At 46.3% G+C, this 22576-nt stretch overlaps 1 protein-coding gene across 3 annotated transcripts in view; it reads left to right on the forward strand.

Moving 5' to 3' along the window:
* Positions 1-20386, forward strand: part of tbxas1 (thromboxane A synthase 1) — a 31537-nt gene extending 11151 nt beyond the window's left edge. For 2 of the 3 annotated variants that reach the window (XM_031897748.1, XM_031897749.1), the window contains exons 5-14: positions 69-165; positions 3612-3731; positions 8988-9076; positions 11589-11740; positions 12781-12911; positions 15353-15667; positions 16367-16455; positions 17092-17229; positions 18533-18695; positions 18970-19364. In XM_031897748.1, coding sequence (XP_031753608.1) covers positions 69-165; positions 3612-3731; positions 8988-9076; positions 11589-11740; positions 12781-12911; positions 15353-15667; positions 16367-16455; positions 17092-17229; positions 18533-18695; positions 18970-19044 — 1369 coding nt within the window. In that variant the 3' untranslated portion in view covers positions 19045-19364. 3 annotated transcript variants of the gene reach the window in all.
* The last annotated feature ends 2190 nt before the right edge of the window (positions 20387-22576 follow it).

The following is a 22576-nucleotide window of genomic DNA, read 5'->3' on the forward strand; positions in this document are numbered from 1 at the left end:
TACATATGGGTAGGAGGTGCCATAGTGCACCTATAGTAAACAGGATAAATGTGCCTTGTTTATTGCAGATATTATATGGGACGGCGCCCAATGATTGTCATCGCTGAACCAGATGCCATTAAACAGGTTCTGCAGAAAGACTTTGTTAACTTCACTAACCGGATGGTAAGTAGTGGGGCTAAAGGGTAAATAAGAAAAAATGAACAGAGGAACCCCCTAAGCAAGGTTTTGGTTAATGCAGTGCCAAAACATTCAAAATGGCCCCCCATTGCCCATGCATGGTATTAGCCTGGAAAAATCTATCCTAAAATATCATTATTACTTTCACGCTCCGTAGGTGGCTCACTGCAAAGTTATTTCCTCCCTGTGCTTTTTCTGTACCAAATAAAGCAGCAGACTGTTCCAGAAGATAAGGTGGCCTTGTCTGCCCGCTGCGAGAACAGCAATAATCTGGAATCCACAGTACCGGGAATCAGGAGGCGCAGGCTGAGCGGCTCTGCGTAATTCTATTAGGTTTCAAATCAAAAGGGGTGGTGAACCCAATCATAACGCTGTCCCACTGCGCCCCCCCCCTAGTTCTGCTATAACGTAATTATAGATGCAAGAAAATCCACCAATGACTAAATATCTCATTATAAATGCAAGAGAAGTGACCAATGAGAATGCTGATTCCCAGCACTGTGTCGGCCATCTTGCTGGTACCTTACATATAGAGATAATGATGGCATTTTTCCCGTCATTATATGGCACAGGAATCAGACATGGGGATAAAGGGACAGACTTGTTCAGTGCTGGGAAACTGTGCTTATTGCTCCCAACTCCAATTGCAGGAACAGAGAACAGGGAGCCGGATTTACTCACATCAGCTGGGATTCTCATTGGGGGATTTCTTGCATTTTAATGCAGTTTTATTGTGCAATATTGCTTTAAGAATACAGCCCTGATGTTGCTGGACTACAGCTCCCAGCATGCCTCAGCCTTCATTATATGTTACATTATTCTGGGATTTGTAGTCCAGCCACAACTAAATACAATTAGTGCAGCGCAGCAGGGTTTACATCCCCTTTAAAGCAAAACAGAGGGGGCTGAGATGTCCCGACATATGGCAGTTGGTTGCTGTGTGCAGGCTGCTGTATTTATACACATATATGTTCTTGTAAATACACATGGGGGCCGACCTGCTGCTTCCGCTGCTGAGATAAAAATAGGTAAAATCCCCAGAATCCAGTGAATCCATTTTCCCCAGAAGTCAGACTGTTTGTGGAGTCGTTTTATCAAACTTAGTCGCAGGGTTAGAATAATAACCCTGGTGGGGGGGGGTTATATTATAACTTATATAAGCCGTAATGTCCCACATTTATTGAGGCAACAATAAGAACTTTTTACCTAAGTGGGAAAACATACCCTCTTTCATGGCAATTACTCTATTTTTGGGACCCAGGCATTTTTGGGGGGCGGGATTATTGTTGCCACCTTCCAGACTTGTTCTTACCAGCCAGGGCAGGGGGTGGGTCAATGGGGGGCGGGTCCATGACGTTAGGGGCAGAGCAGGGACATTAATGGGGCGGGTCCATGATGTTAGGGGCAGAGCAGAGACATTAATGGGGCGGGTCCATGATGTTAGGGGCAGAGCAGAGACATTAATGGGGTGGGTCCATGATGTTAGGGGCAGAGCAGAGACATTAATGGGGCGGGTCCATGATGTTAGGGGCAGAGCAGAGACATTAATGGGGCGGGTCCATGATGTTAGGGGCAGAGCAGTTACATTAATGGGGCGGGTCCGTGACGTTAGGGGCAGAGCAGAGACATTAATGGGGCGGATCCATGATGTTAGGGGCAGAGCAGTGACATTAATGGGGCGGGTCCATGACGTTAGGGGCAGAGCAGAGACATTAATGGGGTGGGTCCGTGACGTTAGGGGCAGAGCAGTGACATTAATGGGGCGGGTCCATGATGTTAGGGGCAGAGCAGTGACATTAATGGGGCGAGTCCATGATGTTAGGGGCAGAGCAGCGACATTAATGGGGCGGGTCCATGACGTTAGGGGCAGAGCAGAGACATTAATGGGGTGGGTCCGTGACGTTAGGGGCAGAGCAGTGACATTAATGGGGCGGGTCCATGATGTTAGGGGCAGAGCAGAGACATTAATGGGGCGGGTCCATGACGTTAGGGGCAGAGCAGTGACATTAATGGGGCGGGTCCATGATGTTAGGGGCAGAGCAGCGACATTAATGGGGCGGGTCCATGACGTTAGGGGCAGAGCAGAGACATTAATGGGGTGGGTCCATGACGTTAGGGGCAGAGCAGTGACATTAATGGGGCGGATCCATGATGTTAGGGGCAGAGCAGCGACATTAATGGGGCGGGTCCATGACGTTAGGGGCAGAGCAGAGACATTAATGGGGCGGGTCCATGACGTTAGGGGCAGAGCAGAGACATTAATGGGGCGGGTCCATGACGTTAGGGGCAGAGCAGTGACATTAATGGGGCGGATCCATGATGTTAGGGGCAGAGCAGCGACATTAATGGGGCGGATCCATGATGTTAGGGGCAGAGCAGTGACATTAATGGGGCGAGTCCATGACGTTAGGGGCTGAGCAGTGACATTAATGGGGCGGATCCATGATGTTAGGGGCAGAGCAGTGACATTAATGGGGCGAGTCCATGACGTTAGGGGCAGAGCAGTGACATTAATGGGGCGGATCCATGATGTTAGGGGCAGAGCAGTGACATTAATAGGGCGAGTCCATGACGTTAGGGGCAGAGCAGAGACATTAATGGGGCGGGTCCATGATGTTGGGGCAGAGCAGTGACATTAATGGGGCGGGTCCATGATGTTGGGGCAGAGCAGTGACATTAATGGGGTGGGGCATGATGTCAGTGGGCCGCTATTGAGGGGAAATAGTTTGAGGGCAGGTTAGAAAGGTAGGTGGGATAGGAGGCACGCTGGGGGCAGATCAGAAGTGAGCTTGGGGCAGAAGGCCAGGTATTATAATAAGGGATGCGCCGAACCCACCCCGACGGATTCTGCCGAACCCGAATCCTAATTAGCATTTACTAATTAGGATTGGGAAGGGTTAAAAATTGCTACGTGCTACGGAAATTTTTTCCCCCCTACCTTTTAACCCTTCAGAATACTGTGGATTTGGCCGATTCTTCAAAAAATGGCTGGATTCGGCCCGAATCCGGTATTCAGTGCATCCCTTATTATAATGTCATTGCTAGGGAGAAATTAACCAATGATTTTTCACTTTATACAACTGGCAATAAATTGGTCCAATAGGAAAAAAGTAAGGGCAAAGCGTGAATGTGATGATGTAAGCATATCGAAAGATTTTAGTGTGTCGGGTTCAAAATAGGCCACTCCCATCCCTTAAGAAAGCCAATCAGAGAGACAGGAGATGGACTGATTTAATCAGTAAAAAAGTAGCTTTTACTGTGGCCTTTTTGCTTTTTTTTATGAAAAAATAGATTTTCTGACACGCTGAGAGCACTGCTGGTGGTATAATAGGAAAAGTGTGGTTGCTTTTTGGTAACTTGCCCTGCACAGCAGGAACGGCCCTGATACGGGAGCACGTGCTTCAGTAACCTGTCGCCTTTATCCCTCCGAGCAGAGACTGAACTTGGTGACCAAGCCGATGAGTGACAGCCTGCTGTGCCTTAGGGACGACAAGTGGAAGCGCGTGCGCAGTGTGCTCACTCCCTCATTCAGCGCTGCACGAATGAAAGAGGTAACGCTGTTCCTGCTAGTGCCCCAACTTCTGCCAAAGTACATTTGTGTTTATTGTGGGAGCTTTTGTCCTGTGCACTTCCTCTGTAATGGTGCATTTCCTGTTTGTCCTGTGCACTTCCTCTGTAATGGTGCATTTCCTGTTTGTCCTGTGCACTTCCTCTGTAATGGTGCATTTCCTGTTTGTCCTGTGCACTTCCTCTGTAATGGTGCATTTCCTGTTTCTCCTGTGCACTTCCCCTGTAATGGTGCATTTCCTGTTTGTCCTGTGCACTTCCTCTGTAATGGTGCAATTCGTGTTTGTCCTGTGCACTTCCTCTGTAATGGTGCATTTCCTGTTTGTCCTGTGCACTTCCTCTGTAATGGTGCATTTCCTGTTTGTCCTGTGCACTTCCTCTGTAATGGTGCATTTCCTGTTTGTCCTGTGCACTTCCTCCGTGATGGTGTATTTCCTGTGCACTTCCTCTGTAATGGTGCATTTCCTGTTTGTCCTGTGCACTTCTTCTGTAATGGTGCATTTCCTGTTTGTCCTGTGCACTTCCTCTGTAATGGTGCAATTCGTGTTTGTCCTCTGTGGACTTCCTCTGTTATGGTGCATTTCCTGTTTGTCCTGTGCACTTCCTCTGTTATGGTGCATTTCCTGTTTGTCCTGTGCTATTCCTCTGTTACGGTGCATTTCCTGTTTGTCCTGTGCACTTCCCCTGTAATGGTGCATTTCCTGTTTGTCCTGTGCACTTCCTCTGTAATGGTGCATTTCCTGTTTGTCCTGTGCACTTCCTCCGTGATGGTGTATTTCCTGTGCACTTCCTCTGTAATGGTGCATTTCCTGTTTGTCCTGTGCACTTCTTCTGTAATGGTGCATTTCCTGTTTGTCCTGTGCACTTCCTCTGTAATGGTGCAATTCGTGTTTGTCCTCTGTGCACTTCCTCTGTTATGGTGCATTTCCTGTTTGTCCTGTGCTATTCCTCTGTTACGGTGCATTTCCTGTTTCTCCTGTGCACTTCCTCTGTAATGGTGCAATTCGTGTTTGTCCTGTGCACTTCCTCTGTAATGGTGCATTTCCTGTTTGTCCTGTGCACTTCCTCTGTAATGGTGCATTTCCTGTTTGTCCTGTGCACTTCCTCCGTGATGGTGTATTTCCTGTGCACTTCCTCTGTAATGGTGCATTTCCTGTTTGTCCTGTGCACTTCCTCCGTGATGGTGTATTTCCTGTGCACTTCCTCTGTAATGGTGCATTTCCTGTTTGTCCTGTGCACTTCCTCCGTGATGGTGTATTTCCTGTGCACTTCTTCTGTAATGGTGCATTTCCTGTTTGTCCTGTGCACTTCCTCTGTTACGGTGCATTTCCTGTTTGTTCTCTGTGCACTTCCTCTGTAATGGTGCATTTCCTGTTTGTCCTGTGCACTTCCTCTGTAATGGTGCATTTCCTGTTTGTCCTGTGCACTTCCCCTGTAATGGTGCATTTCCTGTTTGTCCTGTGCACTTCCCCTGTAATGGTGCATTTCCTGTTTGTCCTGTGCACTTCCTCTGTAATGGTGCATTTCCTGTTTGTCCTGTGCACTTCCTCTGTAATGGTGCATTTCCTGTTTGTCCTGTGCTATTCCTCTGTTACGGTGCATTTCCTGTTTGTCCTGTGCACTTCCCCTGTAATGGTGCATTTCCTGTTTGTCCTGTGCACTTCCTCTGTAATGGTGCATTTCCTGTTTGTCCTGTGCACTTCCTCCGTGATGGTGTATTTCCTGTGCACTTCCTCTGTAATGGTGCATTTCCTGTTTGTCCTGTGCACTTCTTCTGTAATGGTGCATTTCCTGTTTGTCCTGTGCACTTCCTCTGTTATGGTGCATTTCCTGTTTGTCCTGTGCTATTCCTCTGTTACGGTGCATTTCCTGTTTGTTCTCTGTGCACTTCCTCTGTAATGGTGCATTTCCTGTTTGTCCTGTGCACTTCCTCTGTAATGGTGCATTTCCTGTTTGTCCTGTGCACTTCCCCTGTAATGGTGCATTTCCTGTTTGTCCTGTGCACTTCCTCTGTAATGGTGCATTTCCTGTTTGTCCTGTGCACTTCCTCTGTAATGGTGCATTTCCTGTTTGTCCTGTGCACTTCCTCCGTGATGGTGTATTTCCTGTGCACTTCCTCTGTAATGGTGCATTTCCTGTTTGTCCTGTGCACTTCCTCTGTAATGGTGCATTTCCTGTTTGTCCTGTGCACTTCCTCTGTAATGGTGCAATTCGTGTTTGTCCTGTGCACTTCCTCTGTAATGGTGCATTTCCTGTTTGTCCTGTGCACTTCCTCTGTAATGGTGCATTTCCTGTTTGTCCTGTGCACTTCCCCTGTAATGGTGCATTTCCTGTTTGTCCTGTGCACTTCCTCTGTAATGGTGCATTTCCTGTTTGTCCTGTGCACTTCCTCCGTGATGGTGTATTTCCTGTGCACTTCCTCTGTAATGGTGCATTTCCTGTTTGTCCTGTGCACTTCCTCTGTAATGGTGCAATTCGTGTTTGTCCTGTGCACTTCCTCTGTAATGGTGCATTTCCTGTTTGTCCTGTGCACTTCCTCTGTAATGGTGCATTTCCTGTTTGTCCTGTGCACTTCCTCTGTAATGGTGCATTTCCTGTTTGTCCTGTGCACTTCCCCTGTAATGGTGCATTTCCTGTTTGTCCTGTGCACTTCCTCTGTAATGGTGCATTTCCTGTTTGTCCTGTGCACTTCCTCTGTAATGGTGCATTTCCTGTTTGTCCTGTGCACTTCCCCTGTAATGGTGCATTTCCTGTTTGTCCTGTGCACTTCCTCTGTAATGGTGCATTTCCTGTTTGTCCTGTGCACTTCCTCTGTAATGGTGCATTTCCTGTTTGTCCTGTGCACTTCCTCCGTGATGGTGTATTTCCTGTGCACTTCCTCTGTAATGGTGCATTTCCTGTTTGTCCTGTGCACTTCCTCTGTAATGGTGCAATTCGTGTTTGTCCTGTGCACTTCCTCTGTAATGGTGCATTTCCTGTTTGTCCTGTGCACTTCCTCTGTAATGGTGCATTTCCTGTTTGTCCTGTGCACTTCCCCTGTAATGGTGCATTTCCTGTTTGTCCTGTGCACTTCCTCTGTAATGGTGCATTTCCTGTTTGTCCTGTGCACTTCCTCTGTAATGGTGCATTTCCTGTTTGTCCTGTGCACTTCCTCCGTGATGGTGTATTTCCTGTGCACTTCCTCTGTAATGGTGCATTTCCTGTTTGTCCTGTGCACTTCTTCTGTAATGGTGCAATTCGTGTTTGTCCTGTGCACTTCCTCTGTAATGGTGCATTTCCTGTTTGTCCTGTGCACTTCCTCTGTAATGGTGCATTTCCTGTTTGTCCTGTGCACTTCCTCTGTAATGGTGCATTTCCTGTTTGTCCTGTGCACTTCCCCTGTAATGGTGCATTTCCTGTTTGTCCTGTGCACTTCCTCTGTAATGGTGCATTTCCTGTTTGTCCTGTGCACTTCCTCTGTAATGGTGCATTTCCTGTTTGTCCTGTGCACTTCCTCTGTAATGGTGCAATTCGTGTTTGTCCTGTGCACTTCCTCTGTAATGGTGCATTTCCTGTTTGTCCTGTGCACTTCCTCTGTAATGGTGCATTTCCTGTTTGTCCTGTGCACTTCCTCTGTAATGGTGCAATTCGTGTTTGTCCTGTGCACTTCCTCTGTAATGGTGCATTTCCTGTTTGTCCTGTGCACTTCCTCTGTAATGGTGCATTTCCTGTTTGTCCTGTGCACTTCCTCTGTAATGGTGCAATTCGTGTTTGTCCTGTGCACTTCCTCTGTAATGGTGCATTTCCTGTTTGTCCTGTGCACTTCCTCTGTAATGGTGCATTTCCTGTTTGTCCTGTGCACTTCCTCCGTGATGGTGCATTTCCTGTGCACTTCCTCCGTGATGGTGTATTTCCTGTGCACTTCCTCTGTAATGGTGCATTTCCTGTTTGTCCTGTGCACTTCCTCTGTAATGGTGCATTTCCTGTTTGTCCTGTGCACTTCTTCTGTAATGGTGCATTTCCTGTTTGTCCTGTGCACTTCCTCTGTAATGGTGCAATTCGTGTTTGTCCTCTGTGCACTTCCTCTGTAATGGTGCATTTCCTGTTTGTCCTGTGCTATTCCTCTGTTACGGTGCATTTCCTGTTTGTTCTCTGTGCACTTCCTCTGTTATGGTGCATTTCCTGTTTGTTCTCTGTGCACATCCTCTGTAATGGTGCATTTCCTGTTTGTCCTGTGCACCTTATGTGTAATGGTGTATTTCCTGTTTATCCTGTGCACCTTATGTGTAATGGTGTATTTCCTGTTTACCTCTGTGCCCTTCTTGTTTAATGGTGTATTACATATTAACTCCTATTCACGTTCTGTTTACCCCTGTGCTCTTACTTATGCACTTCCTGTGTAATGGTGCATTTCCTGTTTACCTCTGTGCCCTTCTTGTTTTGTATTACATATTAACTCCTGTTCACATTCTGTTTAATGGTGCATTTCCTGTTTACCCCTGTGCTCTTACTGTGTAATGGTGCATTTCCTGTTTACCCCTGTACACTTCATGCGTAATGGTGTATTTCCTGTTTACTCTTATGCACTTCCTGTGTAATGGTGCATTTCCTGTTTACCTCTGTGCCCTTCTGTTTAATGGTATATTACATATTAACTCCTGTTCGTGTTCTGTGTAATGGTGCATTTCCTGTTTAGTCCTGTGCACTTCCTGTGTAATGGTGCTTTTCCTGTTTTCCTCTGTGCCCTTCTGTTTAATGGTGTATTACATATTAACTCCTGTTCATGTTCTGTGTAATGGTGCATTTACCCCTGTGCACTTCCTGTGTAATGGTGCATTTCCTGTTTACCCCTGTGCACTTCCTCCGTGATGGTGTATTTCCTGTTTACTCTTATGCATTTCCAGCTAAAACATATAAAATACATTTAATCAAGCATATTTCATGTTATATCCTGGATTCTTCAATGTACATCCTGGTCAGTCAGGTGTTTGCTAGTTACACCTGAATATTCCCAGTTTACAGTGGTGTCATTCCTGTTTAAATCAGTATATTTATTGGCTACTCGTATTTATTACTAGTAATGAGTGAATTCAGTGAGTTCCAAAGAAATTATAACCATGCACGGAGCATATTATATTCCACTTTTTTATCCAGATGAACCTGAATATCTGTGGGACTTACCTCAGTATATTCATTATCCCTGACTATTTACTGTGTATTTCCATTAACCCCTCACTCTCGGCTTTACTGTCATCCTGCAGATGTGCCCCCTAATTAACCAGTGTTGCGATGTCTTAGTGGAGAATCTGATGGAGTATGCCAGTTCTGGAGAGGCATGCAATGTGCAAAGGTAAGTAGCCACCAACATGGGATTATATAATAATATTGCTCAGTCTCTTCCCTTTCCTAATATCTTGGGGTAATATAGAGAGGCAGCTTACAGGGGCTCTTTGTATATAAAAAAAAAATAGCATTGCTAGGAAGGGAAGTTTTGCCTCAAGTCTTTCATTTCCATAAGGGGTAATTATATCTTAGTTGGGATCAAGTACAGGTACTGTTTTATTATTACAGAGAAAAGGGAATCATTTAACCATTAAATAAACCCAATAGGGCTGTTCTGCCCCCAATAAGGGGTAATTATATCTTAGTTGGGATCAAGTACAGGTACTGTTTTATTATTACAGAGAAAAGGGAATCATTTAACCATGAAATAAACCCAATAGGGCTGTTCTGCCCCCAATAAGGGGTAATTATATCTTAGTTGGGATCAAGTACAGGTACTGTTTTATTATTACAGAGAAAAGGGAATCATTTAACCATTAAATAAACCCAATAGGGCTGTTCTGCCCCCAATAAGGGGTAATTATATCTTAGTTGGGATCAAGTACAGGTACTGTTTTATTATTACAGAGAAAAGGGAATCATTTAACCATTAAATAAACCCAATAGGGCTGTTCTGCCCCCAATAAGGGGTAATTATATCTTAGTTGGGATCAAGTACAGGTACTGTTTTATTATTACAGAGAAAAGGGAATCATTTAACCATTAAATAAACCCAATAGGGCTGTTCTGCCCCAATAAGGGGTAATTATATCTTAGTTGGGATCAAGTACAGGTACTGTTTTATTATTACAGAGAAAAGGGAATCATTTAACCATTAAATAAACCCAATAGGGCTGTTCTGCCCCAATAAGGGGTAATTATATCTTAGTTGGGATCAAGTACAGGTACTGTTTTATTATTACAGAGAAAAGGGAATCATTTAACCATTAAATAAACCCAATAGGGCTGTTCTGCCCCAATAAGGGGTAATTATATCTTAGTTGGGATCAAGTACAGGTACTGTTTTATTATTACAGAGAAAAGGGAATCATTTAACCATGAAATAAACCCAATAGGGCTGTTCTGCCCCCAATAAGGGGTAATTATATCTTAGTTGGGATCAAGTACAGGTACTGTTTTATTATTACAGAGAAAAGGGAATCATTTAACCATGAAATAAACCCAATAGGGCTGTTCTGCCCCCAATAAGGGGTAATTATATCTTAGTTGGGGTCAAGAAAGATCCCTTATCCAGAAAATCCCAGGTCCCGAGCATTCTGTATAACAGGTCCCATATCTGTATTTGTGTGGTGTGTTGTTATACTGTATTACCAGCAGCAGTTCAGAATGGGTGGTATTCTTGCTGGTGTAGGTCAGGTACATGTTGAACTCCAAGGTTAGTAAAATAAGTAGAAGTTACATCGGCAAATGTCTTGTAAAACCCCTACTGGATGAGTCACTCCCTGAGTCACAATGTGTCTCGGATCAGTGGCAGTTCCACCACTGGGTGCAGTTTCTCTACTCAGCCTAAGGGTTTCTCTGCTGCCTGTAATTACATTTTCTGTATCCAGATCTGCCCATAAAACTACTTAGCCCAGATAATGTGGCTTTTTAATCAAGAAAGATGGCAAACAGTTATGTGCCCTGAAGCATTATGGGAAACAGGTCATACAAGCACTTTGAGTGTGGCAGTTATTAGGTATTCAGCAGGAACAGCCCCCTTAGTTTGCTCATAGCCTGTACAGAGAGATACTATAAAACTATGGCACATAGGGATTCCCCTGTACTAAGCACAATTCAGCAGGAACAGCCCCCTAAGTTTGCTCATAGCCTGTACAGAGAGATACCATAAAACTATGGCACATAGGGATTCCCTGTACTAAGCACAATTCAGCAGGAACAGCCCCCTAAGTTTGCCCATAGCCTGTACAGAGAGATACCATAAAACTATGGCACATAGGGATTCCCCTGTACTAAGCACAATTCAGCAGGAACAGCCCCCTAAGTTTGCCCATAGCCTGTACAGAGAGATACCATAAAACTATGGCACATAGGGATTCCCCTGTACTAAGCACAATTCAGCAGAAACAGCCCCCTAAGTTTGCTCATAGCCTGTACAGAGAGATACCATAAAACTATGGCACATAGGGATTCCCCTGTACTAAGCACAATTCAGCAGGAACAGCCCCCTAAGTTTGCCCATAGCCTGTACAGAGAGATACCATAAAACTATGGCAGATAGGGATTCCCCTGTACTAAGCACAATTCAGCAGGAACAGCCCCCTAAGTTTGCTCATAGCCTGTACAGAGAGATACCATAAAACTATGGCAGATAGGGATTCCCCTGTACTAAGCACAATTCAGCAGGAACAGCCCCCTAAGTTTGCTCATAGCCTGTACAGAGATATGCTCAGAAAATGCAGTTAGTAAGCAGGGAAGAGTCATGTGACGGGGTCTTTGGTCCATTCTAAGCAGTGCAACATCACAAGACTCCTTCTGCTGTATATGAGTCCTACAACTATTTATTTCCAATACCCTAGGTGCTATGCCTGCTTTACTATGGATGTTGTGGCCAGCGTGGCATTCGGCACTCAGGTGGATTCTCAGAGAGACTCCGACCACCCCTTGGTGCAGAACTGCAAAAGATTTCTTGAGTTATTTACCCCTTTTAAACCTGTGGTCCTGCTATGCTGTGAGTATTCTGGGGAAGCCAAAGGCTTCTGGGTATGAGCTGACCCATTTTCCTCTGTTGGAGGGAGTAAGGGAAAGGGAAACTATTCATAATTCAATAAAGAAGGATTATTCAGAATGTTTTGTTATACAAATGTGTTATACAGATAGCTAGAATCTCAGCCATAAAGCAGGGCAGGACTGCTGCTTACAATGGGGGGATCAGATAGGATCTGTGCCACTGTGACAGAATGCTCTGTTATACAGATAGCTAGAATCTCAGCCATAAAGCAGGGCAGGACTGCTGCTTACAATGGGGGGGATCAGATAGGATCTGTGCCACTGTGACAGAATGCTCTGTTATACAGATAGCTAGAATCTCAGCCATAAAGCAGGGCAGGACTGCTGCTTACAATGGGGGGGGATCAGATAGGATCTGTGCCACTGTGACAGAATGCTCTGTTATACAGATAGCTAGAATCTCAGCCATAAAGCAGGGCAGGACTGCTGCTTACAATGGGGGGGATCAGATAGGATCTGTGCCACTGTGACAGAATGCTGTGTTATACAGATAGCTAGAATCTCAGCCATAAAGCAGGGCAGGACTGCTGCTTACAATGGGGGGGGATAGGATCTGTGCCACTGTGACAGAATGCTGTGTTATACAGATAGCTAGAATCTCAGCCATAAAGCAGGGCAGGACTGCTGCTTACAATGGGGGGATCAGATAGGATCTGTGCCACTGTGACAGAATGCTCTGTTATACAGATAGCTAGAATCTCAGCCATAAAGCAGGGCAGGACTGCTGCTTACAATGGGGGGGATCAGATAGGATCTGTGACACTGTGACAGAATGCTCTGTTATACAGATAGCTAGAATCTCAGCCATAAAGCAGGGCAGGACTGCTGCTTACAATGGGGGGGGATCAGACACATGGCAGCCCCCCAATAGTGTGGGGAGTATCTATATTCTCTGTACGTACTTTATACAAATACAGATCTCCTTTTACTGTTCTCCTGCTCATTAAAATCTCATCCTCTCCCCCCCCCCCCCCGCGCCAGTGGCGTTTCCGTCTATCATGATCCCCATCGCCCGCCGGCTTCCCAATAAACACCGTGACCGAATAAACAGCTTCTTCCTCAAGGTCATTAGGGACATCATCGCTTTCCGAGAGAATCAGCCGCCTAACGAGGTACCCGCCATCTCATTTCTGCCTGCGCCGCGGCTTTAATAACGACAGTAATTGAGTTCATTACTGAGACAAACGTGACATTTTGTGCCGGTGCCAAATCCGTGCCCTTTGGCCCTCGCTCTGGGGTTCATTTTGTTTGTGGTACTGAGAATAGAAGCTTCTAATGAAGCCTGAATAATTACCTGAAAGTTTCTAATGAAGCTTTAGATATACTGTCTAAGGGAAACACTATGGCACCTCCTACCCATATGTATAAATACAAATATACAGAGAAGGAATGTTCTGGGCACACAATAAGCTGTACCCCCATACTGTACTGTCTAAGGGAAACACTATGGCACCCCCTACCCATATGTATAAATACAAATATACAGAGAAGGAATGTTCTGGGCACACAATAAGCTGTACCCCCATACTGTACTGTCTAAGGGAAACACTATGGCACCCCCTACCCATATGTATAAATACAAATATACAGAGAAGGAATGTTCTGGGCACACAATAAGCTGTACCCCCATACTGTACTGTCTAAGGGAAACACTATGGCACCTCCTACCCATATGTATAAATACAAATATACAGAGAAGGAATGTTCTGGGCACACAATAAGCTGTACCCCCATACTGTACTGTCTAAGGGAAACACTATGGCACCCCCTACCCATATGTATAAATACAAATATACAGAGAAGGAATGTTCTGGGCACACAATAAGCTATTGTATTGTACTGCCCAGAACATTCCTTCTCTGTATATTTGTATTTATACATATGGGTAGGGGGTGCCATAGTGTTTCCCTTAGACAGTACAGTATGAGGGTACAGCTTATTGTGTGCCCAGAACATTCCTTCTCTGTATATTTGTATTTATACATATGGGTAGGGGGTGCCATAGTGTTTCCCTTAGACAGTACAGTATGGGGGTACAGCTTATTGTGTGCCCAGAACATTCTTTCTCTGTATATTTGTATTTATACATATGGGTAGGGGGTGCCATAGTGTTTCCCTTAGACAGTACAGTATGGGGGTACAGCTTATTGTGTGCCCAGAACATTCTTTCTCTGTATAAATACAAAGGAATGCTCTGGGCACATACTAAGCTGTATTCTCATGTTTTGTGGTCTATTTAAGAGAATACAAATGGAAAATGTCTATAAGTGGTATATTTACCCTTTGTGACATAAAGCTTCAGATACACACACATGTAGATAAAGGTAAATTTGTATTGAGCGCCCCCACTAGGTTGTAAGATCTCCATTCATTTACCTTTCCAGGTTGATATTTAATAAAGGCATTAAAAGTAAATAAGAACATGGATCCCATTACCAGTTTTTTGGCAGGCAGAGAATAAAATGGGGCAATTGAATTAATTGCCCCTCCCAAGGTTACAGAACGGGCAGCACAACCTCATTCAATGGGATCTTTGAGTTGGATGATTGTGCTGCTTTGATGGGTCCCTGTGAGCCGCTCAGCAAACACAAGGGAGGAGGCAGAACATTTGGGGAGGGGCCTGTGGAAATATTGAAGTATTAAAGGGAAAATATGCCTCTGTTTTTGGCATGAGCGTATTCAGTTGGGATGAGCTTCTAGTACATATATATATATATATATATACAATAATAATAATAATAATATAGACACATACACCTGATCCCAGGGTTTGAAAGGAAACCATGGTGCCTGCTGGGACAAGCGGCTCCACGCCCCCTTAGGCTCACAGTGTCCCCTTCCCTCACTTTGTTCTATTGTGAAGTGGTGGATTCTGGAACTAGAAGTCCCTTTGCTTTCCATAGTGGGCGGGTCACCACCCAAGAGTAAAATGACCCACGGTCACCCAACCAGCCTTCTGGTCCAACTCACTCTCCCGCAGGCTACTTGCCCCAGGGTCCTTCTGCCATGGGGCAAAAGCCCAACTGAAGGAGCTCATATCAAAAAGAGGGGTATATTGACCCCCAACACCAGTGATCCCCAACCAGTGGCTCCGGGGCAACATGTTGCTCCCCAACCCCTTGGATGTTGCTCTCAGTGCCCCCAAACCAGGGAGTTATTTTTGAATTCCTGACTTGGGGGCAAGTTTTGGTTGAATAAAAACAAGATTTCCTACCAAATAAAGCCCCCTGTAAGCTGATAGGGTGCATAGAGGCTGCCTAATAGCCAATCACAGCCCTTATTTGGCTCCTCCATGAATGTTTATGGTGCTTGTGTTGCTCTCCAAGTCTTTTACATTTGGGGCAAATTAGAGAGGCTTCAGATGGGGTTTTTGCCTTCCTCTGGATCAACTGGCAGTTAGGCAGGTTATATATAGGCATTAGGGTTGAACGTGATGGACGTATGTCTTTTTTCAACCCAACTTACTATGTTACTATTGTTACCCCACACATAATTAGTGGGTGGTTGTTGCGATATGATGGTGTCTATATTATCTATTTCTCCCCCCTCCCAGAGACGCCGGGACTTCCTGCAGCTCATGTTGGATGCCCGTGACTCAGCCGGCCATGTTTCAGTGGATCACTTCGACATAGTCAACCAAGCAGATCTCTCCGTACCACAGAACCAGGACCGGGGTCAGGATCCACCCAGGAAATCCACCCAGAAAACACTGAACGAGGAGGAGATCCTGGGCCAAGCCTTCATCTTCCTCATCGCTGGATACGAGACCACTTGCAGCCTTCTGTCCTTCGCCTCCTACCTGTTGGCCACCCACCCAGACTGCCAGGAGAAGCTGCTCAAGGAGGTGGATGAGTTTAGCCAAGAGCATGTAAGTCTGTCTGGGAAGCCCAACCCAGTGGGGTTCATTAATGGGCAGTCTTAAAGGGCCCCTCTATGTCTCTATGAGGGCAGTTCAGTGAAAAAAATATAAAAAAAGATTTGTTATACAGTTATTTAGGCAAAAATGTCATCTATAAAGGCTGAAATAAGCAGATGTCTAACATAATAGCCAGAACACTACTTCCTGCTTTCAGCTCTCTAACCCGTTAGTTAGTCAGTGACTTTAGAGGGGGGACCACATGGGACATACAGTAACTGTCAGGTCAGATTCTAATGCAAACTAACTGAACAGCTATGTCCCATATGGCCCCCCCTAGAGTCACTGATTGGTTACTGACTGCTAACAGCTTAGAGAGCTGTAAAGCAGGAAGTAGTGTTATGGCCATTATGTTAGACATCTGCCCACTCCAGCCTTTATAGATTACATGCTCAGTTCTTCTTATCTCAGGTTACCAAACACATGCTCCAGTCTAGCAGCCAATGAAGAGCCGGCACTGGTGGTTCCCTTAGAAACGCTGCTCTAGCTGTGCATTCAGCTGGAGAAACATATTTTTTTTCCTGCTAACCTCCTGTCCTGAGCTCAGTCTAGCCCTTACACGGCTCAGTCCGAGCAGGATCTGCCTGTGTAAGCCTGCATTCTTCATTGCACAAACTATACACAAAATATAGTTTACGTGTCCTGTTGCAGGAAGAAGCAGATTACAATACGGTGCATGACCTGCCCTATATGGAGATGGTGATCAATGAGACCCTGCGTATGTACCCGCCGGCATACAGGTACCATGGGGGGGGGGGAGGGGACAGCCGCTGTATAGCAAATGCCTTCACTGGGGCATTTTACTGCCAATAGATTTGCCACATTAGTGCCACCTAGAACCCTATATTTATTCTGCAGAAAGCATTACCATACCTGAGCAAACGGCTTTAGAAGCTTTCTCCCTTTGCTTAAGATAGCAGCGGCCATTTTAAGTAGCTTCTTGCTGCAGCTCGAGCTGTTATAGCTGAGATCACACATTCCTAGGGGGGGGGGGAGTTCTTAGCATTCTGGTGGGTGGGGAGAGAGAGGAGAGAACTGCGCAGACTCCGGCCCTGGGAATTAAGGCTGTTTCTGAGAGAGGAAGTCAGACACTGGAACATCATGTTTACAAAAAAGGAGACAAGAAATCCTGTGTTTCTTTTGATAGAGGACTAACTGTGCCCCATTTTCACTCCTGGCAGCGTCTGTTAATAGGTGTGTGCCTGCCCCACCCCCCTGTGACATCAGAGATGGGGCGGGTCAGGCTCGGGTATATAAGTAGACATGGATTAAACCTTGTATGAGTTGCAGCCATTCACACACAGACTGTAGCCGTGTGTCAGGGGAAGGCAATACTGATGCACAAGGCTTTGCTCTAACTGGTCTACGTTGCGCAGGTTTGCCAGGGAAGCCGCCCGGGATTGCACGGTGATGGGACTGGGTATCCCGGCTGGCGCCGTGGTGGAGATTCCCATAGGGTGCTTGCAGAATGATCCGCGGTTTTGGCACGAGCCAGAAAAATTTAATCCTGAGAGGTAATGTGTTAATAATACGTCTGGCCCTCTGATTGGCTTAAAGTGCTCCTTGTGAGATTTAAGTGGAGTTACAGATTCTTTGCCCCTTCCACTCTAAGCTTTCATCAGATTGTTCTAGCCCCACCCACTTTTTAAACCATAAACTCCAATCAGAGTATTCTAGTCCCACCCACAACCCGAGTTACAGACTCCTTGCCTCTCCCACTGTAAGCCTCCATCAGAGTATTCTAGTCCCACCCACTGCCCGAGTTACAGACTCCTTGCTCTCCCACTGTAAGCCTCCATCAGAGTATTCTAGTCCCACCCACTGCCCGAGTTACAGACTCCTTGCTCTCCCACTGTAAGCCTCCATCAGAGTATTCTAGTCCCACCCACTGCCCGAGTTACAGACTCCTTGCTCTCCCACTGTAAGCCTCCATCAGAGTATTCTAGTCCCACCCACTGCCCGAGTTACAGACTCCTTGCTCTCCCACTGTAAGCCTCCATCAGAGTATTCTAGTCCCACCCACTGCCCGAGTTACAGACTCCTTGCTCTCCCACTGTAAGCCTCCATCAGAGTATTCTAGTCCCACCCACTGCCCGAGTTACAGACTCCTTGCTCTCCCACTGTAAGCCTCCATCAGAGTATTCTAGTCCCACCCATTGCCAAGTTACAGACTCCTTACCTCTCACACCGTAAGCCTCCATCAGAGTATTCTAGTCCCACTCACTGCCCGAGTTACAGACTCCTTGCTCTCCCACTGTAAGCCTCCATCAGAGTATTCTATTCCCACCCATTGCCCGAGTTACAGACTCCTTGCTCTCCCACCGTAAGCCTCCATCAGACTATTCTAGTCCCACCCACTGCCCGAGTTACAGACTCTTTGCTCTCCCACTGTAAGCCTCCATCAGAGTATTCTAGTCCCACCCATTGCCCGAGTTACAGACTCCTTGCTCTCCCACTGTAAGCCTCCATCATAGTTTTATACTCCCATCCACTGCCCGAGTTACAGACTCCTTGCTCTCCCACTGTAAGCCTCCATCAGAGTATTCTAGTCCCACCCACTGCCCGAGTTACAGACTCTTTGCTCTCCCACTGTAAGCCTCCATCAGAGTATTCTAGTCCCACCCACAGCCCGAGTTACAGACTCCTGGCTCTCCCACTGTAAGCCTCCATCAGAGTATTCTAATCCCACCCACAGCCCCAGTTACAGACTCCTTGCCCCTCCCCTTAGAAGTTTCCATCACAGTATTCTAGCTCCACCCACTGTTTGAGCCACAGATTTGGCACTATCCTCGGCTCATAGTTGCCCTCACTTGGCAGATTTACGGCAGAAGAGAAGCAGAAGCGGCACCCATTCCTGTTCCTCCCCTTTGGGGCCGGGCCCCGTAGCTGCATCGGGATGAGACTCGCCTTACTGGAAGCCAAGATCACCCTGTACCGAGTCCTGAGGAAGTTCCGCTTTCAGACATGTGACCTTACTCAGGTGAGGAGCTTAGACCCCCCCCCCCTCTTATATCACATAACTACCCTCCCCCCATACTACATAACTACCCCGACCCCCCCCCCCATACTACATAACTACCCCGACCCCCCCCCATACTATATAACTACCCCGACCCCCCCATATTACATAACTACCCCGACCCCCCCCCATACTACATAACTACCCCGACCCCCCCATACTACATAACTACCCCTGTAAACCACATAAAACCCCTGTAGGAAACTCATTATACGCCATTTTGTCTCCAATGCAGATCCCGCTCCAGCTCAGCGCCATGACAACACTGAGACCTAAGGACGGCGTGTATGTGCGGGTGGTGGCCCGTTAGCCGGTACAGTTGGCCAGGAGTGCGACTAACAACTCATGTCTAGGGCCAAACGAAGAAGCAGGATCTGAGCCTTTTGGGGCTCCCCACGGGTTATTGCCCCTTTGTCAGATACAGAATATCCCACTGGGTGTAACAATTAAGCAAATATCATAGTACTTGCCCTTTAAAGGGTAAAAACTGCCATATCTGGAATGCCCCGTCCCCTACAGGGAGGCAAATGGATTCTGATGAGGTGAAACTTTTGCTGTACTAAGCACAATTCAGCAGGAACAGCCCCCTAAGTTTGCCCATAGCCTGTACAGAGAGATACCATAAAACTATGGCACATAGGGATTCCCCTGTACTAAGCACAATTCAGCAGGAACAGCCCCCTAAGTTTGCTCATAGCCTGTACAGAGAGATACCATAAAACTATGGCACATAGGGATTCCCCTGTACTAAGCACAATTCAGCAGGAACAGCCCCCTAAGTTTGCTCATAGCCTGTACAGAGAGATACCATAAAACTATGGCACATAGGGATTCCCCTGTACTAAGCACAATTCAGCAGGAACAGCCCCCTAAGTTTGCCCATAGCCTGTACAGAGAGATACCATAAAACTATGGCACATAGGGATTCCCCTGTACTAAGCACAATTCAGCAGGAACAGCCCCCTAAGTTTGCTCATAGCCTGTACAGAGAGATACCATAAAACTATGGCACATAGGGACCCCCTGTACTAAGCACAATTCAGCAGGAACAGCCCCCTAAGTTTGCTCATAGCCTGTACAGAGAGATACCATAAAACTATGGCACATAGGGATTCCCCTGTACTAAGCACAATTCAGCAGGAACAGCCCCCTAAGTTTGCCCATAGCCTGTACAGAGAGATACCATAAAACTATGGCACATAGGGATTCCCCTGTACTAAGCACAATTCAGCAGGAACAGCCCCCTAAGTTTGCTCATAGCCTGTACAGAGAGATACCATAAAACTTGGCACATAGGGATTCCCCTGTACTAAGCACAATTCAGCAGGAACAGCCCCCTAAGTTTGCTCATAGTCTGTACAGAGAGATACCATAAAACTATGGCACATAGGGATTCCCCTGTACTAAGCACAATTCAGCAGGAACAGCCCCCTAAGTTTGCTCATAGCCTGTACAGAGAGATACCATAAAACTATGGCACATAGGGATTCCCCTGTACTAAGCACAATTCAGCAGGAACAGCCCCCTAAGTTTTTTTTTTCTAGTGCCTTTTCAATGGTTATGTGAAACTGTTTGTGTTACTAACAGTAAATACAGAAAGCTCAGTTTGTACATTAATAATGTTATGTGAATAAAAACCTCCATTACAGTAATTGTGTTTTTGTATATCGTCTTATTGTTACATTATGCACAAAAATGACATTACTAATATGGATAATGGTGCTAATAGGGCTATCATTAATGGGGTACTACTGTCAGGGACTCCCACTATCATTAATGGGGTACTACTGTCAGGGACTCCCACTATCATTAATGGGGTACTACTGTCAGGGACTCCCACTCTCATTAATGGGGTACTACTGTCAGGGACTCCCACTATCATTAATGGGGTACTACTGTCAGGGACTCCCACTATCATTAATGGGGTACTACTGTCAGGGACTCCCACTATCATTAATGGGGTACTACTGTCAGGGACTCCCACTATCATTAATGGGGTGCTACTGTCAGGGACTCCCACTATCATTAATGGGGTACTACTGTCAGGGACTCCCACTCTCATTAATGGGGTACTACTGTCAGGGACTCCCACTATCATTAATGGGGTTACTACTGTCAGGGACTCCCACTATCATTAATGGGGTACTACTGTCAGGGACTCCCACTCTCATTAATGGGTACTACTGTCAGGGACTCCCACTATCATTATGGGGTACTACTGTCAGGGACTCCCACTATCATTATGGGGTACTACTGTCAGGGACTCCCACTATCATTAATGGGGTACTACTGTCAGGGACTCCCACTATCATTAATGGGGTGCTACTGTCAGGGACTCCCACTATCATTATGGGTACTACTGTCAGGGACTCCACTATCATTAATGGGGTACTACTGTCAGGGACTCCCACTATCATTAATGGGGTGCTACTGTCAGGGACTCCCACTATCATTAATGGGGTACTACTGTCAGGGACTCCCACTCTCATTAATGGGGTACTACTGTCAGGGACTCCCACTATCATTAATGGGGTTACTACTGTCAGGGACTCCCACATCATTAATGGGGTACTACTGTCAGGGACTCCCACTCTCATTAATGGGGTACTACTGTCAGGGACTCCCACTATCATTAATGGGGTACTACTGTCAGGGACTCCCACTATCATTAATGGGGTACTACTGTCAGGGACTCCCACTATCATTAATGGGGTACTACTGTCAGGGACTCCCACTATCATTAATGGGGTACTACTGTCAGGGACTCCCACTATCATTAATGGGGTTACTACTGCCAGGGACTCCCACTATCATTAATGGGGTACTACTGTCAGGGACTCCCACTATCATTAATGGGGTTACTACTGTCAGGGACTCCCCACTATCATTAATGGGGTACTACTGTCAGGGACTCCCACTCTCATTAATGGGGTACTACTGCCAGGGACTCCCACTATCATTAATGGGGTTACTACTGCCAGGGACTCCCACTATCATTAATGGGGTTACTACTGTCAGGGACTCCCACTATCATTAATGGGGTTACTACTGCCAGGGACTCCCACTATCATTAATGGGGTACTACTGTCAGGGACTCCCACTATCATTAATGGGGTATTACTGCCAGGGACTCCCACTATCATTAATGGGGTACTACTGTCAGGGACTCCCACTATCATTAATGGGGTTACTACTGTCAGGGACTCCCACTCTCATTAATGGGGTACTACTGTCAGGGACTCCCACTATCATTAATGGGGTACTACTGCCAGGGACTCCCACTCTCATTAATGGGGTACTACTGCCAGGGACTCCCACTATCATTAATGGGGTACTACTGTCAGGGACTCCCACTCTCATTAATGGGGTACTACTGTCAGGGACTCCCACTATCATTAATGGGGTACTACTGCCAGGGACTCCCACTCTCATTAATGGGGTGCTACTGTCAGGGACTCCCACTATCATTAATGGGGTACTACTGCCAGGGACTCCCACTCTCATTAATGGGGTTACTACTGCCAGGGACTCCCACTCTCATTAATGGGGTACTACTGTCAGGGACTCCCACTATCATTAATGGGGTACTACTGCCAGGGACTCCCACTATCATTAATGGGGTTACTACTGTCAGGGACTCCCACTATCATTAATGGGGTACTACTGCCAGGGACTCCCACTATCATTAATGGGGTACTACTGCCAGGGACTCCCACTATCATTAATGGGGTACTACTGTCAGGGACTCCCACTATCATTAATGGGGTACTACTGCCCCCCACCAGGCAGACTGATTGGGGCAAAGATGGAAAAGTGATGACACTGATGTTGCTGAACTACAG

This window comes from Xenopus tropicalis, chromosome 3, assembly GCF_000004195.4.
Source record: "Xenopus tropicalis strain Nigerian chromosome 3, UCB_Xtro_10.0, whole genome shotgun sequence".
Taxonomy (NCBI): domain Eukaryota; kingdom Metazoa; phylum Chordata; class Amphibia; order Anura; family Pipidae; genus Xenopus; species Xenopus tropicalis.